The 20,301-nt window shown below is 35.2% G+C and overlaps 2 protein-coding genes across 2 annotated transcripts in view; both read left to right on the top strand.

Moving 5' to 3' along the window:
- The window catches only part of LOC134527786 (short neuropeptide F), a 186,011-nt gene that overhangs the window by 17,249 nt on the left and 148,461 nt on the right, over positions 1-20,301 (top strand). The gene's annotated exons all lie outside the window — the stretch shown is intronic.
- Positions 17,372-19,276, top strand: LOC134530186 (zinc finger BED domain-containing protein 5-like). The gene has a single exon (XM_063364841.1). It carries the CDS (start codon positions 17,880-17,882, stop codon positions 18,888-18,890), a length of 1,011 nt encoding a protein of 336 aa, XP_063220911.1. The 5' UTR covers positions 17,372-17,879; the 3' UTR covers positions 18,891-19,276.

Below are 20,301 nucleotides of genomic sequence, written 5' to 3' on the forward strand. Positions count from 1 at the left end.
CTGCATTTTGCATCTATGGAATCTTAATTTGTTGTAAATCAACTAATAATGAGATAAGCCTCTATTCAAAAAAATGTTAAAAAGACACAGAGTGTAAATGCCAGTGTTAGTGACAGCACTGTTAGTGGCAGTGCTGAAGTGGACTGTGCCAGTAACATTGTTTCTTTTGGTGTCGCAAATACCAGTACCGTTGATCCAGGCCCAGTTGCGGGGGACTTGAAACAAGAAAAAATTTATTTATGATATTGGAAACTTTTGTCAAAGCAAGTCCGTTCGATCGTTAACAAATGAAGAAAAAAATTTCGCCTGTAAACAAATTCATTCTTCTTCTAGTAGTTCCAGTTCAAACCATACTACATCTTTTCAAATGAAACGGCTAGAATAATTTGAGTGGTTAGATTATTCTGAAAGAAATTTGGATCTTTTTGTAAATATTGGGTAACATTTTTTGTCTCTAAAAATGTAGGAAATGGAGATCATTAAGTAAAAGGGGTATTAGTAACACAGACCTTTAGTAATTTGGAAAAAAAGCCAAGGAAATGTTTCGTAAACATGAACATTGCAATACCATAAAACATCAGTTCTGATTGCTGAAAACACAAAATCCTTTGTTACAAAAAAAACTGTGTGTTATCAATCATGTCAATACTCAAAGAAGATTAGATACCGGAAGAAAGACTTATCTCTGTAATCCAAACTATAAGATTTTGCGGAAGGCAGCAAATAGCAGTAAGAGGTCATTGTGACGGTGGACGAATAGGCTTAGAAGAGACAAAAAATGACGGAAATTTTCGATCACTGCTGAGATACAGAACTAACAGTGGATATAATAACCTTAAAAACCAATTGATGAACAGTGGTGGGTGGAGAATGTACACAAGTTCTTTTATTCAAAATGAGCTCATTAACACATTTGGTAGTTTAATCCAATCTCAAACATTGTAACAAATGTTATGAAGTCTATCTTTTTTTCTTTTTTAGCAGATAAAACCACTGAAATTAACCAAATAGAACAGATTGTTCTTTGTGTACGGTATGTACAAAACCACTCATACAGAATTAGAGAAGATTTCCTAACTTTTTTCCACATTTTTGACGTTACTGGTACAGACTTAGCTAACACAGTGTTTGAGACCTTGTCAAGTTTAGGGCTTGACTTAAAGAAAATGAGAGGTCAAGGATACGATGACGCTGCAAAGATGAGAGGGTACAAGCTTCTATAAAGAAAAAATTCCACTGGCTTTGTATACACATTATTCACATAGTCATGAATATTGAGATGCATAATTTACTAAACCAGCGATTGCCTGCAGAGATGAAAGAAGCGGGTGTCCAGCACTACAAAGAACATGGTTAAGTAAATTTATCAATTAATTCAATGCACCTATTGCGATAAGGTTTTTAACCGTCGAGATAGCTTATATCGACATTATGATATCTGGACTGGGTCTGTTATATTCAAACAAGAACCTGTTTGCAAATATTGTGGCAGAACTCTTGTGCTAGCGCAGCATGCTAGATGCCACGAAAAGTGTAACTGCCCACTAAACACATGGTTACGTTTGTCACTATGCGAATGGTGTGATGTTATATACCGACGACGTGACTATTTGTAATCCATTCCAAAAACTGTGAACGTATAAACTGAAATTTTATTGGCTCCTCAATATCAGATGACTCTAAACTAGCTTGCTTTGAATGTTAGTATATGTTCGTCTTTGTTAGTGGAAGAAAGAGGGCAGTTACTCGAACTTGAAAGTTGAAGACAAATTACATCTCTACCATCTTTAGCGCAGATCTCGAAGACACCTGTACCATCAGCAATTGGTAGTTCTTCAGCCCATTCTGACTTATCACCTACAACACCCGTAATGTCAATTCCATCAATGCCGGGGTCCCTGACTGCAGCAACACTGATAATCCCGATGACAGCAGTGCCAGTGACATTGTTAAAAGAACCAGCAACTGACGGCGTTCCATCACCCGCCTGTACGTTGTAACATTAAAACGTGAAATTTCGTGACTACGTAATACAAAATTGTAATAATCACTCTGAACGCATTAAATATAAGTGCAAGAGGTGTTGTGTCTTTTCAGGTTTCTGTAGCATATAAACTGGCTACATCGGGAATTGTGATGGACAGATAAACATTCATTAGGATCAAACAGTATATTCTTTGTCAAGACATTTTTATGCATAAAACTTGTAGGGCATCATGAGATATATCGCTGTCCTTTTAACGAAATTGAGAACTCTGTGCTGTGTGAAAAATATGGTAATCAACTGTCATGTGGAACTGCTTAGAAAAAACATTTCAAGACATGTAAAGGACTTGCGTCGTACCCTAAGAAGAATGTTTATATCGAGAAATGCTAAAGACTTTACTAATTTGCTAGTAATAGTGTAGAATTTATGAAATGAAATCATATTTGTAAAATAACTTGTGTTTTATTCCTCGAACATGTCACTTTTGTGATATGTTTAACCACCTTTTTGCACTGATCATGGATCGAAGCAAGAATAGGAATCCATCGATTCTATCAGTAAATTAATGAGTGATTTTTTGATGATTTTTTTTGGAATTTTCTCGATATTTTTAGATAAATTATTACTAATTTTCAAGATGGTGGACCATATGTCATCATCCGCTTATAAACGGCAGGTAGTAGAGGAATGTAAGTTTATTTTAGAAATTTACACCATATTTATTGAGATTATTAGTTTTTACATAAAATTAATTGTTTTTTTGCATCGATCAAGTACCTATCGATTAAAGGATAGGAATCGATCGATTCAATCGGTATATTAATTGCAGATTTTATAAAGAATTTTGAGATTTTCCCCGAATTTATAGCTAAATAAATACGAATTTCCAAGATGGCATCCAAATTTCAAGATGGTGGGCGCCACAGTAATAATAAATGATTATTACACTCTAGTTGTTAAAATTAGCTGACGAAAACAAGATGGCGGTCATGTCATACTAGCTACCGATATATATACCTTGTCTTTAGTGGTGAGAGGTCAATTTGCCAGTGGCTTCTGTGGAGAAAGGATCCGTCGCCATTTTTATCGAATGACATCACCGGGTTAGAACCGAGGACTGGACACTAGTATGATTTTCAAACAATATTTTATTAAAAATTGATTTACTAATTTTTTGAATCTTTAATTTTTTTCCTAATAGTTACAGATTTTCAAGATGGTGGCCATAACTAAATGTGCAACGATGATGTCATACACATCCAACTTTTCTAGAACCCATGATGGTAATGTGAGGCCTTAATTCAAAATGGAGGATTTTTTTATGAATTTTAATTTTTTTCCTTATTTTCTAGCATAAAAATTACAGATTTTCATGATGGCAGCCATAACGAAAATTGCAAGCAAGGTGATGTCATAATTCTAAATGTCGGAAAGTTGTAGAAAACTAAATAACGGGTGTGAAGTTTAAAATGGCGTAATCCAAGATGGCGGATCTAAGATGGCCGCCGGCATGTCACAATCCAACATAGCGGACATCAGCACCACCACCACAGCCAGAAGCCAGGTGTTGGAGGAAATATTACGGTCGTTAGAGACTCTTTGAAAGTACCTGGGGATACTATGAAGGCAAGCAAATTTATGTGGTTAACTGTTTAACAATTTCATCTTAAATGTTCGAAGAAAGATTCGTAAATTTTGCCGATACGTAACTTACGACCACTGGGTTTACTTCAAACATGAATTTACAAGTATCATATTAATGCATAAACTAAATCTAAGAAGAATTATTTGAAACTACAAAGAACAGTAAATTTACTGTAATATCTTGCTTTGAAAGTCACTGAACTATATGCTTATAATGCAGTCTTTGTGAATTTTCCTTTTCTTCTATACTAACGCAAGTCCATCCGTGAAATGGATTGCAGAGATGAACAATGCATTCATTAGGCACGTTATGAATATTTAAGATAAAGTTTATTTAATGAAGCACTTATTTACGATCTAAGAAACGAAAGTGGAAAAGTAGACAGTTATAAACGCGCCTGTTTCCTAACGTCTAAACTGAAATTCAGGGTGATTCTTAATGAATGTTTGTACAAGAAACTGCTGAATTTATATGCAAAATGCTTTCTAACGTGAAAATAAATAACAAAAACGTCATCAGTCTAGCATAATTCTTATTGTAAGCATTTATATTAAAAACCTACAAATTAACCAAGAATATTAAGTTTTTAGACAACCGCGTCTTATATGTAATATACTCGGTGAATATCCATGAAGTTTGCGTGTGGTCTTGCACATAACGTCTATGCATATACATACATAATCCAACTATTTATTCCAGTGTTAACAACAGACATAATTTCAAAAACTTAGATATCTTAAAAACTCACAATGAATGAAGCTATTGCATTAGAGGTCACTCATCAATTAATAAACCAATCGATATTTCATGTTTTATCTTTATAACTTTACTTGCCATTATAGTTTGGTATATTAAATTTTCGAAATCGTTTGAGATATCAAACTAATATAACGTCTGAATTAAGCATGCAGTTACTGTTTAAAACGCGCTGGAAATTCAAATAAGTAGCAAGAGAATTTTATTTAAATCATTTCGTAAAGACATATTTGGTTAAGGTACATAGTTCGCTTCTAAATTAAATAAAAAATCTAAGAATAAATACACTTAATATGTAATTATTACAAAAAAAACTTGCACCTTGTGTATTTGCATTGCTGTATTGATCATTACCCATGTGAGGACACTGCGCAAGAGTGGACGTAGCTCAGGAGTGGACATTGCCCAGGACTGACCGAGCATGTGGCGCACTAGAGAACCTGTGGTTCGACTCCCGGTCTTGTCATCGTGATTCTGGTTTCTTGCACTTTCCCGGACACGTTGGAAGTGATATTGCGGCTGTACGAATCTAAATCGACGCTTTTATTTGCATAACACGACAGAACAAAATTTTTAAATTAATAACTGATAAACTAATCAAAGAAACAACAAAAAACGGCTCGGACACATCAATTTTAAAACACGCTGATATCTATCAACATCTACATATGACCAAAAATAAGCACTAAAATTTTGTAATAATTCAACAAAATAAATAATATCAATATTATATTTTTTCTCGTGGATTATAACTGTACTAAAATTTCAAATCCAATTACGAGTTATGTAATTTTTCACGTACAAACGAAGCTCAGCCAAATATAATTATATGTACAATAACTCCCTAAACGATAAAGCATAGATTACACACTAATATATGTTTAAAGACCATAAGACAGTTGTATAATTAATAACAGTTGCGGTCATACCCAAAAATAATTCAATATAAAACTCCAATGACTTCACAGGGTAAACTACCTGTAGCAGCCAGTCACTTTTACAGTAGGGATTAAAATAACTTAGTTGAAAATAGTATATGTCAAATTTTGAAAGCCATACAATAGAACAATTTAAAAGTCAAAAAACTATTGAAACCAAGATGTATTTCTGTTTTAATCTATCCGCCCTAAATTGTTGTGCAGTCAGAAATTACTGAACTTTTCACAATATTTATTAAAGCCAGTGAAACTATACGCAGCTTGTGTTATTTGAAATATTGGAAAGGAAATCAAGGTAGAAACATAATGAATTAGCAAATGCTTTACTGTTTGAAACATATATAGCCTACATTTCGGGACAACTTTGGCAGCTGACATAGTTTATTTAGATAAATCAGCCGTCAGCCGTCAGCCGTTTTTTAGAATAAACCGTCCTGCTACATTCAAACTCAGCTATCCTTTAGGAAAATGGGGGGAGGGGGGGGGGCAAATCCCACAGTTACGATATGACATGACTTCAGTTCATTCTTAATGCACAACGCGACGCTAATGACCTCGTTGTGGAAGATACGTGAAAACACTCTCAACGCACGACAGTATCGTTTCATTTTCACTGATTTTTTTTGTCTGTCAGTTTTGTTTTTCACGCGGTTCCCTCGACAGGTGGAAGGTACATTAAAAACATTAAAATCTACTTCGCAATCTCGCCCCCTCCCCACGCAACGCATTTCCACCGGCGTTTGGGTACAGTTAATGGCTGTGGCGCATTACCCAGCGGCGAGTCGAACTCGACCGCGACTCCCCTTCTGCCTCTCCAACGAGTGTGTACACCTACTATTCACTGAACCCCAGTCACCACTTCTTTAGATTTTTTTTCATGTGAAACTTCTTTGGGCGCGATAAGAGTAAAATTTCTAGGCCAAATTTTAATGCAACGTTTTCTTGAAACATAGTTTTTATTTAGGTTAGAAAAAAAAAAGTGTTTGGGAGGGGTCTGGGTTTGGGAGAGACTAAAGCTGATATTTATAGTCGCATCTTGAGCCCGTCTTGACGAAGACGGTCTTGTTTCTCAAGGCAGCGATTTCAATCTCCATGTTTCATAGTCCGCGAACAAGACGAGCTTCATGAAGACTGCATGCTCAAGCAACAGCTTGTTTGACGTACTTACGGCTTGACGAAGATTTTTTTTTTTCCTAACCTAACTAAAATTAAGTGTATTTTGGAGGGGTCCGGGTTAGGGAGGGACCTAGGTGCGTCTCAGGCCGAAGCCTATACGCCTAGTCATGCTGGGATTAGCCATGCAAGGAGAAGGTCGCATGCATCATGTGCTAGGAGGGGATTGGCCAGCCATGGCAGCGATTGGCACCATGACTAACTCCCCTCACTCTTAAATCTAGACTATAACTAGAGATAGGTTGGGCCCAGGTAAAACCTGCATAGACACAGGGAAAACCCTGGGCACATTCATGCGGGATGCAAATTGGCATGCATTACGTGTAGGAATTTACAGAGGCTTGACGAAGAACTTACTTGAGACAGCCGAAAAGACACGAGCATACACGAACTTTGCCGATTGAACTGTTTTCGTTAAATATTCTGGTACTATTCACACCAAGCACTGAAACCCCAGAATTTGAGGCTATTTATAGTAACAAGATTTAGTGAGTATATATCACTACATTCTAAGTGCGTTTGTAAGTTGATGTGAGGAATTAGTTTATTGTTTTAATACTCTTGAATCACACTTGGAAAAATTGATGTTTTGCGACCACAAATATGCACACCTTCTAGTACATCTCAATTTGTGTGACTTAAGATGAATGAAATTAAGAACTTTATAGACTTTTGTCTTTCCTGTGTAAGTTTAACATTAAGAAATTATGTATCTAACGATTTAATAATACCTACCCTTTAAAAATAATAAAATTAAGTTAGCATCTTTAGAACTGTTAATACTGAATTACTAATTGTTTAAAAGCTACTTATCTTTACAGAATTATCAAAAAATACTTCAGGTAGTGAAAACTTTTTTTTTTTTTTGAGAAAATGTCACTCTGCTTCAGCTTCAGGATAAGGTACAGTAAATGTTAGTTTAATAAAAATATCAGATTTAACTACACGGTAAAATAAATTTTTAATTTAAGTAAGAAAAATGTATGTTTAGAATTATAACAATAAGTTTGAACGAATCTGATAAGGGTACATAGTAAGGAACTTCAAATTTTGTAAAACCCTTTATAATGTGTTTGTTTGTTCATAAATAATATAAGACATTAATTTCCTCATATAATAGGTTAATTTTTCTTGTTCAAGTTACTTGTGATTCTATAATTTAATCGTATTATAAGTAAAATATATAGACTACAGTATGTGTCAAAGCCTACTGCGTATGAATTAACAAAATCAATAAACGGAGCTATGTATTTGAATATATTATAACAATTAGATTTTAAAAAAATTATCTAATAAAATTTCTCTTAAAGCTATATTTACATTTTTCATTAACTATAAAAAAAAGTAATGTCAGTACCAGGATTTGAACTACATTCGTACTGTTTCCAGGATTCGTGGACTTGAAATCCAGCTCCCTAACCATTACACTACCAAACCTCTGACAAAAGTTGTGGAAAATTATTTTATATCAATAATGTAATGTTACTTTTTCTTAAATTATTTTTAATGTATTCTGGGTGTCACGAATGTAGAATTAAATTTTTTTATTGTGATATGTACCATCAACCATCATTAAACGCATCGTTTTCCACATCCATTGTACTCGTACTGTGATCGATATGAAAATAAACGTGTCTGTGTAGCACTTGAAAATGTAACCACTGGTCAAAAACAAACACTAAACTTATTTAAAATACATATATTATAGCTTCAGCACTTCATACAGGATTTATTTAAGTTTAAAAATACGAGGTTCACGAGAATCCGCCATTTTATACATTGCGATCAGAACAAGCAATTGCTTGAGACATGCCTGCAGTGGTCTTGGCAAAGACGATCTTATTCGTGTTCTTAAGCACGGTCTCAGCGACTATGAAACATGCTTCTACGATGGTGTTCTCAAGCAATGACTATGAGACAGGAGAATGCCTTCTCAGAAATAAGAAATATGGGACTATCATAAGATGGTCTTCATCAAGATTGTCTTGTTTGCGATCACTTGAGATCATCTCAAGCAACCTCTATGGCACACAAATGTTAAATAAGAATGCATATAAGAATTTCTTGACGAAGGAATTGCTCAAGACGTGAATATAAATACCACCCTAAGTGCGTCTCAGACCGAAGCCTATACGCTCTAATTATGCGCATGCATCATGTGCTAGGAAGGGATTGGACAGTCATAGCTGTGATTAGCAGCATGACTAACTCCCCTCAATGATTATTCTAGACTAAAACTAGATAAGTTGGGCCCAGATTAAACCTGCATAGACACAGGGAAACCCTGGGCTCTTACATGCAGGGTGCAAAAATCATGCATTATGCAAACAGGTAGATTACGGGGAACAGTGGGATGGTTCAGGAAGAATAGTTGGAAAGAGTCTACCATGCAGGAGTTGGGCATTTGGACTTAGGTCCGCATTGGGCTTGGAGGGAACCCGCCTGCGCCTGACGCCCTCTGACTTCGGCAGAGGGCAACACAACGGGGTTTGAGGTTATTGTGCACTGCGCCACTGGCCATCTTCGTAAGAAAATGATGTTCTTTCACGTACGTGTTATTTTAATTACTTATGTGAATCAATATTGTTAAACAGTTGTATATGAGTATTGTCTTAGCTTTGTAACTAAATATTTATTGCTGTTATAATACTTTTACTCTTTAGTTTGTAGCGATTTGAAATGCGCGCGTCATCGCGGGCCTCCAGCACTTCGCTCCCCTCACCAGTCTCCCTCCTTTTCCCCCCCTCCTAGTGTTTGTTCAATTTGTACTCGTTTCCCCCACCCTTTCAATATGCGCATGCGCGCGCTGCGGCGCGAGTTTATAAAATCTGCTGCAGACATGATGAGGGTCTTCTTCTACTGGTAGCCTTTGTGAGGCTTGGTTGTCAGCAGTAGCTGACCAGTTGTTAATTTCACTAGCATGTAGTCCGAGAGCTTCGACTTAGTCTTCGTGCGTGTGCGACCTCAGGGGAGAAATGTAAGTTGAATCGAGTCGCCAGTGAGGCGGTGGCCCTCACCCTAATGTAGAACCAGTTATGTTTAAATTTGTTCTGTCTAAATTCCTTTTCGGCCGCTACCATCAAAAATTGTTTGGATTTCTGCTTTAAATTTAAATTTAACTTAACCTTCGCTTCCGTTTTTCTGTTTCTATCTGTCTCCCCCTGAGACGTCGTCGCACGTATTTGTTTGTTAATGCTTTTTAAAGAATAATGAAACTTCTTTCTTCCGTGTACCTGCACTTTGCAGTAATTTTGTAAATGTAATTTTTTTTTTTTGTAATATAACTTCATACGTGGAAGTTATGTCCCTTTTTGACGATCGTTGATTGGATCGTTCACTGTGTAGCCGGCTTACCCATGCAAATTATAATTGTCAACTAACTCGTTTTGTCAGAAATGTTAACGTATTATTTATTGTGTATTAATATTGAATTTGTTCTTGCTTTTTGTATTTAACTTTGCATTGGTTAAACGTAACTGTATCTGAATATTAACGTAATATTAATTATGAATTAATATTGAAATTGTTCATGCTTTTTGTATTCAACATTGTCAGAAATGTTGACGTTATATTAATTTTTAATTAATATTGAATTTGAATAAAATGTCTGTGTACCTGAAACCTTTAACCTTGATTACCCAACTGCTCCAATCACGTAATCCGCAGTCCTAGCCAGGCTCTGGTCTTCCTTCAATCCCTAATAGGCCCCCACCTATTACAAGTTTGACAAGGTAATTATTTGTTACGAATTATATTTGAATAACTAAATCAACACCACATTATAATTATGAGTCCACGAGCGCGTAAATATTTTAAGTCCAACTAAGAATAAGCTTGTAAAATACTACGTACGGGATTTGTTTGAACGTTTTTAATTGTTTTTATTTTCACTTTGTGGCAATTTGGGTATAATGTAAAAGATTACTGTGAGGAAGGTCCGTGCCGTTTCGTTTACGCGTCGCGGAGCGGTGGGCATGACATTGTTCATTCATTCGACGGCAGAACATTATCAATGCCTATGAATGCATTTCGTATATCTGTGTAGCCTTTGGCAGAATCTGTTATACTATAATTCAATGAAAAGGTGATGTTTGCAGAACTACAAAATCAAGAAAAATGCACGATATAATCTAACCTATACATAATATAAAATTTATTTAGTAACCCTTAAACACTGTACCTGGGTCTGAGAGACCCTACCAATCCTTTTTTGTACAGCCAGTTGTTTATTTTTTCGAACTGCAGGCTGGCAACCCTGCTACCTTCATATTATGAGGGGGGTAGTGTGTCGGTATAGAGCCGTCAGTCGAACGAAAACTGTCGTTCAGTAAACACGGTGTTTTGGGTCTGTGAGACCCAGGTCCAGTTAATGTGTACGTCTGGTATTTATTAACGCGATGGCAAGTTCGTCTGGATTACGGAAACAAGTATGTGTTAGTGATCCTAACTTAGAAAAAAATGTTTCTCAGTGGTTGGAAGAAATTGGTAGTGATAATAGCGATCTTACTGACAATGAATTTCCTCAAGATTTCGTAATTGAAAGTGATCATCAATCAGAGTCGGAGCAATATGAAGAAATTCCTGAAAATGAAAATACTGAAAGCGTAAGTGAAACCTGCTCAACTGAACACAGTGCCAGTCATCAACCATTATACTATTACGGTAAAAATCTTTGCAAATGGTCTGCCATTGGCCTAAAGAAAAAAACAAGAACCCCGTCTAAAAATATTGTTACACATTTGCCAGGCCTATTAGGACCTGTACACTCAAAAGGTGCAAAAGCAGAGCCTCGTGAATTATGGAAACTTTTGTTTGATGATGAGATCTGCAGTGAAATAATTAACTGGACTAATGTCAAGATGGGTGAGTAGAGGTCAAGGCATGCTAATTACAATAGATCTGAACTGCGAAATATAGACAACACAGAGTTTGAAGCAATTCTGGGGCTTTTATTTCTAACAACAATTTACAAATCTGGTCATGAGCGACTATCTTCGTTATTTTCATCTGTAAGTAAAGGTCGTGACATTTTTAGATGTATGATGTCCCGAGAAAGGTTTTGTTGCATTATAGCCTGTCTCAGATTTGATGATGCTACTACAAGAAATCAGAAGAAAACACATGATTCAGTTGCAGCTATTTCATACATTTTTCATACATTTATCAACACTGCCAAAATAATTTTTCTCTAGGTGAATATGCATGTGTTGAATAAATGCTCGTAGGATTCAGAGGTAGATGTACTTTCAAGATGTACATTCCTAACAAGTCTAACAAATATGGAATAAAGTTTTATGTCTCACGGATGCTAGAAATAATTACTTCTACAATGGGTATATATATGCTGGTAAAGACACAGATGGTACTACTGTTACATTAGAAGACAGGAAGTTAGCCAAACCTACTCAGGCAGTTCTGAGGTTGTGCACTCCTATTGAAGACACTAACCGAAATGTTACAGCAGACAACTGGTTCGCATTAGTGTAACTTGAAGACAAATTGCTTCAAAAGAGTCTTACATATGTGGGGACTGTAAAGAATAACAAGCGCGAAATACCTCCCGAGTTTCAACCAAAAAAAAGTAGGCCTATATCGTCCTCACGTACCCAAAAAAAGAAAATCTGTAATTCTTATATCGTAAATGCATCATTCATCGGCAACTGATAAAACAACCGGAAAACCAGAGATCATATGTTTCTATAACATGACTAAAGGGGGTGTTACACCCTGGATCATAAATGATATGTTTACTCAGCAAGTCGCAGAACAAAGCGATGGCCAATGCCAATTTTCTATACTCTAGTAAATATTGCATCAAGTAACTTTATACATTACATCAGAGTTTCCGAAATAATCTACATACAAGTCGACCGATTTGCATTTGTGGATGAACTCGGAACGCAGCTAATTGAGTCACACATGCGAATACGATATGAAGCACCTTCTATGCAGAGAAAACTGAAATTGGCAATGGGAAAATTGCTTGGCGTGGACGACAGTACATCAACGACAGCTTCTATTAAAAAACAGAGACGATGGAGCCTCTGCCCTACAGGAAAAGACAGGAAGACGACATACGCATGTAATCAGTGCAATAGGCCAGCTTTCCTCCAGTGTTCCGCACCATTGTATAACGATTCTATAAAATAGTGCCAACAGAACGCCTTGTCAGAATTTTTGTGGCATAGTTTGTAACAAATTTCTAAAATTTCCTTTATCTGCATTGTTTTACCATTTCATTACTGTAGCTATGTTTGAAATATTGTTACTTTTAATATTTCATCATATAAATCTTTTCATTGTGTGCAAATTTTGGAATGGAACCAAACACTTGGGCTTAATAAGTTTATTATAGATATATTTTAGACTATTTGCAATGTCGACAAATAAACCATTACTTGTACATATATATATAACTTCATATAACTAACAAAATAAAAAATAAAAATTTAATAAAAATGATTTTTATGAGTCCCTTAGACCCAGGGTTAGTAACAATGCCAAAAAAATAAGGCGCAATGTTTAAGGGGCCCGCCTCGTCTGGGGTGTATGTGTGTTAGTGAGGCGGGATGATAAGCGCGACGCTCGCTGGTATTTCTAGCGCGGTATCGCCTCTAAGCACAAGGCTCTGAACTGGCGCGCAGTCTTCTCGTAATCACAGAATAACTGTGAAATTTGAGCTGTGACCGTAACATTATATGGCGGAGAAATTAAGATAAGGGTGTAGTTCAAGTCCCTTAAGTGCTTTCAAGAATCTGTACTGGTTGTTATTACTCCGAAAACACGCCTTTTAGCCATTTTAACTCTTCTAAAAATACAGTTTAAAAACTTAGTCTGGAATCAAACGTACTTTTCGGCCCTCAGCGAACTCTCAAATGCTTTTCGTAAGCAGACCCCACTCGGATGTCTTGAGTAGTTTTGAAATCGCGTTGTTTTTCCTGAAGCTCTGCGCACCGTATGTGTGCCCGGGTAGGCGGAGCCCTTAAGGGTTCAAAATAATTTATAATATAAAATTCTAGCTTTGAAATTTACAAAACAAATGTTCATTATGGTATGAGTATTTCTACAGTAAGTGATATTTATTTCATATAATATTGATTTATCAATCATTATTGATATCCTAAACTGTTATTTTGAAGTAAGTAATAATTTTGTTAATTCAGGTTTATCAATTTATTTTTATTTTTTAAAATTTCTAATAAATACAAAAAAATGCAAGAATTCTTAAATACTTTAAAAAGATATGAAAGTTAAAAACCCCGCGCTGTGTTATTTTTGGAAAATTGTTTTTTCTCTCTCTCTGCCGTGTAACTCCTTACAATATACATACGAGTCGTTTGAGTTTGCTGTTGTGAAAGCGAGAGATAGGTGAGGTTTGGTGTGTTACATCTAAAGAAATATCGTTAAAACACCCCCCCCCCCCCCAAAAAAAAAATATATATTCTAAGAAATTCTAAAAAAAAAAAACACATCATTTCTACCAACAAACGGTAAAGATTTATAAAGTTAACAGCAGGAAAATAATTTCTATTGGCCCCCTTCCCCTCCGAAATTCTGTGTGGGCTCCAGAAGGGAGGGTGGATTTTCACTAGTTTAAGTGATCTTAACTAAATTGATAGTTTTATTAAGTTAGGTCAACGACATTCAAAACAGGCACATTCTCCAAAAACTTCAAAACGAAATGTTTTCCGCTCCGACCGCTGAGCAGCGTGGAGTGTTGAGGGTCTGCTCGGGGCTCGAAGCTAGGCGAGGAGAGGAGAAGAGGCGCGCGCCTCGCGAATAGCCTGGAGGCAAGCCACCGGCGATGCCTCCTCGACACTCTTCGGCCACTTCAGGGGCTGCTCGACCCTTGGCTGCGACACAATGCACCCCATGATCAATGGAATACTTCATTAGACGCCATTAAACAACTAACATTGTGCATAAAAACTCTGTATTCTGGAAACTACCACCAGGAGAAAAATTGAAATGGTAAAACAATGTGAGGATAGTAGATATTTGAGGACAAACCTTGAATTCCGTGAAGTAATAAAAGAGCATTTTTTTAAAGGAGTGGAAATATCTTAATTTTAACACAGAATTATTTTGATGCTTCAAGGAATTTTTATCTCTGTTCTCATCTAGTGCAGATTTTTGTAGAAGATAATGGCAGTTCAGTAATACTAGTGCTTCCGAATCCATCAAGAAAACTGCACGATCACGCAGCTTATTTTCCAACCCCATTTTTTATAAAATTTCCATAAAAATTAATAATACATTTCACCAGCGCTCAAATATGATAATTATTACTAAAAATGATTCTACAAGAAGAAAATTCCAATCTCAGACCCTAAAAACAATACTAATCAAAGCGAGACAAAAAGAAAAAAATCAGTCAGCAAGGGCTCAGTGTAATTAAAAAACAACGTTGAACCAAAAACTAAATATAAATGTACGAACTTGGTAAAAAAAAGTTATCCCATATCAAGTTCCTAGCTTCTTAAATATCTTAAGACTTATAGAATACTTGCTTAAAAGTCTCCACAGTTTTTAGGAGCAACAAACAGTGAAATTTTTGTGGATGGTAATGATCCGATAGAGTTCTTCAACGCTGTTTCCTGATTTTTTGTTTGGGCAAAATAAATGTCAAAGTATCTGTACAAGAAATGAAAAACTTTCCTAAGGCATGAATATAATCATGACGTATATAAATTATCCATCTTCAAGAATGTACTGGTCATCCATTACTCGTCTAAGAATGGATCTAATAAGACCCCAAGCTACTATCTCGTGGTATGTCCAGCATCATCACAAGCTCTAACAATATATCCATGGTCAGATAAATGGACAATAAGCCTGTTCACACAATTGCAACGTATGCTGGAGTTCTTCCTGACGATGTGATAAAACGCTGGGATAGATCTAAGAAAGAGAAGGTAGATGTGTTTGGGCCATTCAGCATCCAACAGTACAATATTTTCATGAGAGGTGTTGATCTCATGGACAAAAAAATAAGCGGTGGTACCTGCGTATATTTTTTCATTTGGTCAATATGGCTCTAGTGCAGTGGTTCCCAACCAGTGGTCCGCGGACCATCAGTGGTCCGCGAGAGCTAAAATATGGTCCGTGAAAGATATCGAACTTTGAATGAACGCGCGTCGGTGAACAAAAGCGAGCGTGGCGCGCAGGCGACCGGCGGAAGGGCAAGCAACTGACTAAACATTATGACGCAAGCCGATCAGTCAATCGTACGTTTTCTTTTGTTTTGCTCAGCAGTGTTGTGTTAGTGATTCTGTTTAGCTGTACAGTGGGTCAACATCTGTAACTCCTCGATATTCTCATGGATATTTTGATAAAATATGAACAGGGTAAGTAGGCTACGCATTTTTCTCTTAAACTTTTTTAATAAAAACATGCAATTACAAAACAGAATGTGGACGTTAGTTTACGTATGATTCTTGTGTTTGTGTATTACAAATGTTCACAACAGTTAGGTTCAGTTAGTTGAAAACGTAATTATATATAAAATAAAGCGGTAAGAAATTAAAAATTAAGATAGTTAAAGAACACTGGTCTCCCAAATTAAAAAGTGGAGCCAGCCACAAAAATTATTTAAAATATGCTATCATAAAATTGTTGAAATGTTATTATGCTGTTTTAGATTTTTCATAACGAAATAAACACACCGTTAACTCTTTCAATGCCAAAGTCGGCTAAATCACCTTTTCTGTGTGTCTGTGTCGTACGAAAAATTGGAGGATTGAGAAATCGGCCTGAATATTTTTTTCTTTCAAAGACGCATTTACGACACTTGCAGCGCACTCTACCGTTGTCGGTTTGACTCGCCCTACTATTGAGTTACTTTTTCTCAAAATAGATAGCAGAACTGTCACGCTTCTATCTTCCTTCCCTGATAGAGAGCAGGGTTCTCATGCTGTTTAGCTGTTTTCGAACAGCATGTGAAACATATTGGTACTGCGTTTGTGCGCATTTCTTCGTTTTGAATTTAACTTTCCGTTGTGAGAAATTCAACTTTTATTTAAAAAAAAATATATATTTTGATTCTTTTGTAAATTAAAAGTGTTAATTATTTTCTACATAAGTATGTGTTCCTGCTTTAAAAATTTATTTGGCAAATATTTACAAAAATTATATATTTCTGGCAAACAAATTATTAAGTTGCTTTATCAAAAAATAATAAGCAGTTTCGTGGATATTATAAATTGCCTGTTGTTATTTATTGTTGTTTATTGTGCGTTGAAAATCATTTTTGTAATAGTTGTAGTGATTATATGTTCCCACTAAATTCTTAGTGCCAAGAATATTACTTTGAAAAACATGTCCTATTTGCACGCCAATCCATTAAAAATAATATAACTTTTTCAGGAGAACTTTAAAATAAAATTAATAAAAAATGCATTATATGTTTTTATTCAATCTTAAAAAATTACAAATAATAATTTATTTATAAGATGTAAAAAAATTATACTTCCATACTTAAAGGTAAAAAAGTTATTAAAGATAAAAAAGTAATTAAAGGTAAAAGTTACTAAAGGTAAAAAAGTTATTAATATTTAACTCAAGATATGTAATTCATTAAAAAATAACTTGGCACTTTTAGTATAACTATCATAAATTAGACAATTTGAGGCTGACACTAATAGGGTTAAGGGAAATTTAAGTTACCTACCAAGATCCCTTGTTTTTAACGATTAGACGACATTATTTTTTTAAATTGTGTAGTAAAGATTTAAGTTTGTAAAAAAAATAATAGCGAGGTTAGAATTTTTTGGAAGCAAGTTTATATTTATTTATTTAATGATTTATTTTATGAATTATGAAAAAAATTTAGCTATATTATTTTTATTCTTTTACTTGGCATTAAACATAATATATAAGCATAACAGTGTACATTCTATTGCATTTTGGTTTTGTTTTCAGAAAATGCCGCCTAAGAGAAAATATGATAATAGTTACATTAAATTTGGATTTACTTCGATAGAAAGTAATGGAGAAATAAAACCACAATGTGTTATATGCGCAACTGTTCTCGCAAACGAAGCCTTGAAGCCAGCGAAATTAAAACGTCACCTAGAAACGATTCATCCAAATTTTTCTGACCGACCACCAGAGTTCTTTCAAGGAAAATTGGAGAATTTAAAAAAAAATGAAACTCGGGCCTAGTGGTACAAGATATGCATCATCAGAAAAAACATTAGTAGCATCGTTTGAGATATCGAAATTAATAGCACAATCAAAAAAGACTCACACAATAGGATAAACTCTTGTGAAACCTTGTTTGATCAAAGCCGTCGAAGAAGTTTTAGGGTTAGAAGCAAAAAAAAAAAGAATACAAGATATACCTTTGTCGAACAACACGGTGAAAGCTAGAATTGAACTCATGTCAAATGATATCGAGGAGCAACTTGTTTCAAGAATTAAAATGTCGCCATTCTTCGCTTTGCAGTGCGATGAATCCACTGACATTTCTAATTGTGCTCAGTTACTCGTTTTTGTCCGCTTTTTAGACGACGACAACATAATCAAAGAAGAACTGTTGTTTTCTCAGGAACTGGAAATGACATCAAGAGGTATCGACGTCATGAATATAATAATTGGATATTTCCAGAAATATGGCATTATGTGGGAAAAGCTAGTCGGTTTCTGTACGGATGGTGCTCCTGCGATGTTAGGATCACATTCCGGGCTAGCAACGTTAATCAAACAGAGGAATCCGTCAACATTAACATCGCATTGTATCCTTCATCGCCAGGCGTTAGCTTCCAAGACTCTTCCTAAATGCCTTAATGATACAATGAAATTGGCCATAAAAGTAGTAAATGTCATTAAAAGCAGTGCCATAAATTCACGCCTTTTTAAAAAAAAACTGTGCACTGAAATGGACTCCAACCATGAGAATCTCCTCTTTCACACAGAGGTTCGTTGGTTGTCGAAAGGCAATATGCTGGAAAGATTATACGAGCTGAGAGGAGAGATTGAGTTGTTTCTAGGTGAGAAAAAAATGGAAGACTTACTAGTACAGTTTTCTGATTTGACATCCCAGATGCATTTGGCATATCTTGTGGATATTTTTACACACTTAAATAAGTTGAACTTGCAAATGCAAGGTTCAGGAAACAGGCAATTAGAAGGCGTTGCAAATATTTTTAATTTTGAAGATAAACTTCGTGCTTTTATTTGCAAACTTAAGTTATGGATTAGTCAAGTTGGCGAGGGCAATTTTAGTGCGTTTGCAACATTAAAGGCACTCCTTGACGACAAAGAGTATGTCATGTTTAGGGAAAGCATACAAAAAAAAACAGCAAATGTCATTTGCAAATGTTGGTTGATGAATTCAACAGTTACTTCCCAGAATATAACAATACAGAAGCTAATGTGGACCAAAAACTGATACGCAACCCTTTTGGCACTAACGCTAGAGAAGTTGCAGAAGAAATCCAAGAAGAACTTATTGAATTACAAAATGACAGGAACTATAAGGACGCTTTTGAATCTGATTCTTTGGAGACGTTTTGGTGTAAGAAAGCAATTTTATATACTAAAATTCGAGAAATCGCTTTGCGCTATCTTATGCTTTTCTCAACAACTTATTTATGCGAACAAGGATTTTCTGCATTACTGATCATTAAAAACAAATCCAGGAATCGACTGAAAGTAAGTGATGACATGCGTGTAGCTTTGAGCAAAAATATTACCCCAAGAATTCAAGATCTTGTACAGAAGATGCAAGCTCAAAAATCTCATTGATGCAAACTGAATTGTGTTCTATAAATATATGTTTTCAATCGTAACACTGTTAATTAATGTTTATTTTGGTTTTTTAGATTTCTTATGTTAAACGTTTCTATTAACATTGAACGATTATGCTTAAAGTTTATTTTTAGATTCATACAGATTATTTTTTAACCTTGTGGTCCCTGCTAATAATAATGAAATTTAAGTGGTCCCTGATCAAAAAAAGGTTGGGAACCACTGCTCTAGTGAATGCATGGCATGTATTCAAGCTCAAAAAGCAGGAACCAGCTATCCCACTTGTGAAGTTCAAAGCATCGGTTGCTACATCTCTCATAACATTAGGTACAATGAAGAAGCGTGGTCGACCTTCTGAAGATATATCAGAAATCACAAAGAAGAGAACTACCATCCCTAAAATAGCACTGGAAATAAAATATCGTCCCTTAACAGCCAGAAGGGCCAACATCACACTTTTTTAAAAATTGAGGTTTTGTTATGGCAGTAAACATGGCCGTTCGTAGTATGTTCTGGCAGAAGGGCAATCATTTTTCTCCATAGAAAGCATGGTAAATAAAACAATGCAAATTTTATTTTAGGGCTGACGTTCATTTTTGTTCCCAGAAGAAGGGCCTATTTATCATATATTTGCAATACTATTCTGAGGTTATGGTTGCTCAACTGGAAAAATTTTGATTTTATAATGAATGTTGTGATTATTGTTGTCTACATAATTGCATTTATTTCATTAGTCAATTGTTTTAAGGAATGTGTTTTCGTTTGATACAGAGGTCCTACTATGTGTAATATCAATTTATTTTGTACCTGGAAATAACATGGACGAAAAAATGTAAATAATTATGGCATTTTATAGATTGTGTGTTGTAACTGTTATAATATTAAAGGTATTGTTATGCATTAGAAATAATTTAAGCTGATAATTCCTAAATTACTTATTCACGAACATTAAAAAATTTACTTTGATTGCTATAAAATTGAATATAAAAATGCAATTACTAGTTTTGAGAGGCCTATTGTGTTTAGGTGTAAAACAATTCATTTGTTTATTA

The sequence above is a fragment of the Bacillus rossius genome, chromosome 1, assembly GCF_032445375.1.
Source record: "Bacillus rossius redtenbacheri isolate Brsri chromosome 1, Brsri_v3, whole genome shotgun sequence".
NCBI classification, from domain to species: Eukaryota; Metazoa; Arthropoda; class Insecta; order Phasmatodea; family Bacillidae; genus Bacillus; species Bacillus rossius.

What these genes read in the sequence shown, in the direction of transcription:
- LOC134530186 (XM_063364841.1), top strand. Translation starts at nt 17,880, where the DNA reads ATGTCAAATGATATCGAGGAGCAACTTGTTTCAAGAATTAAAATGTCG.